A 5,352-nucleotide genomic window follows, 5' to 3' on the forward strand; every position below is an offset into this window, starting at 1 on the left:
CCTCTCGAGCATAAGAGAGATTAAGAAATAAGCATGACACTGGTCTGAATGGAAGTTCAAAGAGTTGAGACAATTTGGTCATAATTTTCTCTTTTGATTTGTAAAATACTTTTGTTTCTTTTGAAAATTTTTACGTCGTATTGCTTAGGATAGAGAGTCACCCTAAGACTTTCTGTTTATACTCGAGGTAATTCCCTTTGTATCTTGCCCAGGGATTTTACTAAGGATGATTTATCATCATCTTCTAAGTCCCGCATCCCCTTTTCTGAGTAGTCATAAGGAAGAAATCTCCAAATCTCTCTTTTCCATCTGCACTCTGACCCTGGAAGTTGAAAGAGGTCATTGTCACATCATCACTTGTCAACCAATCAGTGAGGGGGAACCTCCCTTCAACAACATTCCTATTCCATAGAAGTTCTCAGGCAGCTTCAATGGAAGGAGGGAGCCAAGAAGGCCCTCTGTAAGTCTGAAGATGATCATTACAACATGGATTGTATACATCTTTACCCGGAAAAATCTAGGGCTACCCTTCCCACCAAACGCAAACTCGGTGAGTGGTGGTGGCAGCGACATGGGACGGTGTCTACTTCTCTCTATCTGCACTCCTGGTGTGCCTTACAGATACCTCCTATCATATCACATTGGATAGAAGTGGTGGTGGGGGGTTGGGTCTCTAGGGTTTCTGAGGTCATCATCTTAACCAATTTGTTCCAGGACATTGAAGTTGTGGAAAGTGAAGCTGTATCCGTAGTGCAGCATTGGTTGAACAAAGTGAGTAGAATTCTTCTATAACTCAGTACTCAAAGTTTTAGAGTGCTGGTACCAATAGGGGACAGGAATCAGGATTCTACTCTCTATACAACTGAGAAACTCAAGTTTATTACCAAATTCCCTACCTACAGTTGAGTTTAAACCCATTCTAATGTCTGAGAGGATGTGGGGTTTTGTATTGGCAAGAGAGGTGCTGGCATCACTACCCATTGACTTACCAAGCATCCTAGAGGAGAATATTCTGTTCAAGGTGGTCCCAGAAGTACCTTGGGATAGGGCCAAGGGCTTAGGGGGAGTCCCAGGGATTCATAGAGGAATAACAATGGAGGAGCTTTGCGCAGAAGCTTGGAGTGATGGAGTGAGTGGAGTTTGTGTATGTCTTGTGTTGTGATGGGAGGGGCACAGGGGAAGGAAGAGAAGAGGGGGCCTGGAGAGTGGTCAGATGGAGCCGGGCACTTCAAGAGGGAAACCATTCACCTTTCAGACTGAAGAGGAGGCTTCTAAGAGCATAAAGGAGAAGATGTCTACCAACGACCCTCCCACTCATGGACAGGACGTACATGTGACCAGAGATTTGGTAATAGAGTTTGTGGGGAAGTGGGCCACACCTCAGCTGCTTGTGTCCACACTGACTAGTAACCACATGTATTCAATCTGGATTTCCCAGGTGAAGCACCATCTCTCCAAGTCTGATATGTTAACAGACCCTAGTCAGGAACTCCTGGAGGAGAGAACGAGAATCCAGTTTATAAGATGGAGGTACAGTACCCAGGGAGTGTGGGAGCCTACCGAGAAGGCACTAGCCCTTCTGGGTCCCTGGCTAGATCAAACACATTTGTTCTAGAGATGCCACCTCCTTTGGCAGAGAAATTCCTCAGTCATGCTTTGGGAACTTAAGGGAATGTTTGTGCTATCTTGAAAGCTTAGCTCATTCGTACATTTTTAAATGACTTCAGCAGTTGGGGAACTGGGCTTGTTCTCCGTTTCCTAAACACTTCTGAATATGTTTCAGATTCCTGTTATTTTTGCACTTGAATTGTTCAGAAGTGGCAGCACTTTAAAGAGCTAAAAGAAAATAAGCTCTTAAAATGCAAAAGCCAAAGCCCTCATCTGCGACTTTGCAGTGTGGAGGTCTCCCGGCACCAGAGGCAAGAATTCTGTGACAAAGCCAAGCTGTCACCTTTCTGCCACCTTGGTGCTGCCCTTTCTCTGTCCTGAAGATGCTGAAGACGCTGCGACCCCAGGTGGAGAGGGGCTGGCCTGGAGTCACCCCACGCCTCCCGCAGAGGCATCCCATTTTCTTTGTGTTCCCTGAATCCATCAGTGTCTGGCCCAGATCCTGATATCCTTCCTCACCTGTTCCTGTTGCCAGCGGTGCTCTTCCCCCAGGAAGCTGTGCTTCTCACTAAGACTTGTGTCTGCATGGGTTTACTTTGCCAGTGATGATGTTGTACAGTATTCAAATATGCACCCATTCTTCTTGGGAGGGATAACCATGGTGGGATTTCAGAGCGCACCCCCCCCCACGGGAGGAAAGTTTTTTCTCAAGAAACCCACTGAGGCTCCTCAGCATTATTGACTGCAATCCTAGCTTTTCCTTGCTCAGTTTTGATGGACTCTGGAGTTATAAACATAACTCTCCTTGGTTTGGACAGTACAAACCTCGTCCTCCAGCATTGCTTTAACCTTGGCTGCATAATTATTTTAAGGTTTTTTTTTGGACATAGTCAAGAAGCATCAGTTATCTATGTATAATTTTTCCACTCTGAATTTTCAGTGGAGATTGGAAATGAACAATCTGTTCTTTCCCATAGTGCGCTGATTCTGGCGTTTTCTCCACAGTCCGCTAAGCAGGCAGTCAGGGTGAGACCCTGGCATGAAGCAGGGCTGGCTCTTCATTCTTTTAGTAGGTGTGCATGCATCTCCCTGTACTTGCTAGCTGGCCTGGAGGAAAGAAAAAGAGCCAAGCACAGGCCCACATTTCATGGACATAAACTGGGCAGACAGGCAGGGTGTATGGAGGTGAGCGTTAGGGAAGCCTGGGAGAAGGTCTGAGGGCACAGCTTGAGGCCCCGGCTGCACATTTTCTAGGCATTGCTGCCAGATCATCTCAGGGAAGTTCCCAGAGGGCTGTGTGCTCAGAATGGCTCTTTAATGGGGGTACTATTAGCTGAGAAGCAGGGAACTGCAGAGAAAAGGAGAGCCTGTGTAGCCTGGGCATCCTAGTTCCAAGGCCCCCGTTTTCTGAGGGGCCCCTTCCCCCTAGGTTGGGGACAGTTAGTCTTGCCTACTTTATCTTCCATGGACTCCAACTGGTTCTTCCTGGTAGGAGCCGCGATGACAATCATCTCTCCCCTCTCTCTGTGGGCAGAGGGGGAGGCCAGACAGAATTTGTGCCTCAAACATACCACAGCACCATAGACAAAGATATTTGGTGGGCACTCCAGGACTCTGGAGGGGAGGAGTGGGAAATAGTACGAGAGAAGACAGGAAGTAGACTAGAGAAGGGAAAGAAACTTCAGCACGGAGAAATAACACAAACAGTGCTAAATTGTAGTGCCCGTGCCATGCTGCTAATCCTAAGAGTACATAATAAAACTAGAGAGAAGTTTGGAAGGAGGAGTTCACACTTCCATCCCCCTGCTGGCAACCAGTTTCTCTCTCCTAGTGTTTCTTTGGAACAATTTGCTGTCTTCACACAATGGCTGGGTGACTGAGAGATACTTTGTTAGTTAAGTGAGGGGTGGGCTCTTAGGCTCACGTGTCTGAAGTTACTGTTACTGTTCCAATAGTCCCAGTTTCAGTAGACTTATCGGGCTTGGCTGTTAGGAAAAGCAACTCAGAACCCCATGTTGCTATGGTATTTTCCAGCCACACCCGTATCTTCCAAGTACCAAGTGAAATGATAGAAAGTGTCGTGCAGGACCGAATAGACCAAGTGAGGCGAAGGTAAGTTCTTGCATCCAGTTGCTTTGTATGCCTGCCTGGGTGCATGTGGGTGGAGATGATGTCAGGGTTAGCTGCCCATCCCAGTCGTCGGTTGTCTCTAACACGACTGGGGACATACAACGGGGCTTCTGTCTCTTGTGATCCACACTATGGTGGCCTTATCAGCTGCATGTGGCGCCTGCCTGCCATGGCTCTAGGCTGGGGGTTTCTTCCTGGAATTCAGTTCTAAAGTTCACACACAATGATGCCTGAGGCCTGTGCTTTCCACCCAGCCGGTGCCCTGTGCTGTGGTTTGGGTCTAGGTAGGTTCTGATAGCCTCTTCTCCATTCGCTGTTCCCCTCTGTCCTCTGCAGCATATCTCATCTCAGGTGTGACTCATATGACGATCCAAGCTTCAGAACTTCTTGCTCAGAATGCTAAGGCAAGGAAACCCATAGGTAAGGGCCTGTGTGTGTGTGTGTGTGTGTGTGTGTGTGTGTGTGTGTGTGTGTGTATGAGGGGTGGGGGAGTGGTAGGGCGTCTAGCTTTGGCAGTGGGAGGGAAACCTAGCATGGGAAGCTTTAAGTTTTCCTGAGTGAGAGGTTAACACTCAGGGCAAGCGAGGGCTGGGAAAAGTGGATGGTGCTGCTCCAATACTGCTTTGAGACACAGGGTAGGAGTAAGCGTGAATAGAATATGAAACTACCACCAGCAGGGGTCTTTTGCCCATAATCCCCCCCTTGTGCTTTGCACAAGGCGGTGGCCAGAACTGGATGTTTAGTTCCAGGAAGTGGAAGGCTGGAGGTGGAACCATCTCACTACAAGGACCATGCCCGAAGCAGTCATTGTACCTTATCCAAGCGAGATGCCCTGGTAGTTGCTGTGGGGATGGGGATGAAAGACATGATTGACACACAGCTGGAAGCTACGTGCTTAAAAAGCATCAGGAGATGCAAGGCTAGCACTTATTAAGTGCTGCCTGTATGGCAGATTCTGCATAGGGCATGTTTTGTCAAGGGTTCCCATTGATCCAGGCAACCTTTATACAGAAAGTAGAGGACTTTAAAGTGGAGATGGGGAGCAGAGACTGGCTTCAACTGGCTGCACATTTCCATGAGGGCTCACTGAGTGCATCTCTGATTCCCAGGTTGAAGGTGCACAGAGACAATGAACAGCCTGTGTCCAAAGAGTGTCCACCTCATGTTTGACCTGAAGGGTGACCAGACTTGAGCAGAAGGGCTATAGAGGCTAAGCCCTTGGTTACCACCTTGATGACACTGGAATCTTCTTGCTGAAGTGCTAATAAAGAGACATCTTATCTACCAACTAGCCCAGATGTTGGTGTGTGGATGCTTTGTCATCCCTCCCTCCCTCTCTCTGCCTCTCTCCCTCCCCCATCCATCCACCCACCCACCCACCCACCCACCCACCCATCCATCCACCCACCCATCCATCCATCCATCTATCCACTCACCCACCCACCCACCCACCCACCCATCCATCCATCCATCCATCCATCCATCCATCCATCCATCCATCCATCCATCCAGTTTTGGGTGCCTTGCGGGCCTGATGCTGAGGGCACACTGCTGTGTGTGTGTGTGTGTGTGTGTGTGTGTGTGTGTGTGTGTGTGTGTGTGTGTTGCAGGTAG

General features: G+C 48.5%; 1 protein-coding gene across 1 annotated transcript; it reads left to right on the forward strand.

The window, feature by feature from the left end:
• The first annotated feature begins 393 nt into the window (after window positions 1-393).
• On the forward strand, window positions 394-5,029 carry Spata19 (spermatogenesis associated 19). Its single transcript, XM_013119375.3, has 7 exons — window positions 394-550; window positions 715-771; window positions 1,256-1,348; window positions 1,439-1,530; window positions 3,643-3,720; window positions 4,075-4,158; window positions 4,848-5,029. The coding sequence occupies exons 1-6, from the start codon at window positions 473-475 to the stop codon at window positions 4,139-4,141; spliced, it is 465 nt and encodes a 154-aa protein (XP_012974829.1). The 5' UTR covers window positions 394-472; the 3' UTR covers window positions 4,142-4,158; window positions 4,848-5,029.
• The last annotated feature ends 323 nt before the right edge of the window (window positions 5,030-5,352 follow it).

Source organism: Mesocricetus auratus, unplaced genomic scaffold (genome assembly GCF_017639785.1).
Source record: "Mesocricetus auratus isolate SY011 unplaced genomic scaffold, BCM_Maur_2.0 Super-Scaffold_100022, whole genome shotgun sequence".
Taxonomy (NCBI): domain Eukaryota; kingdom Metazoa; phylum Chordata; class Mammalia; order Rodentia; family Cricetidae; genus Mesocricetus; species Mesocricetus auratus.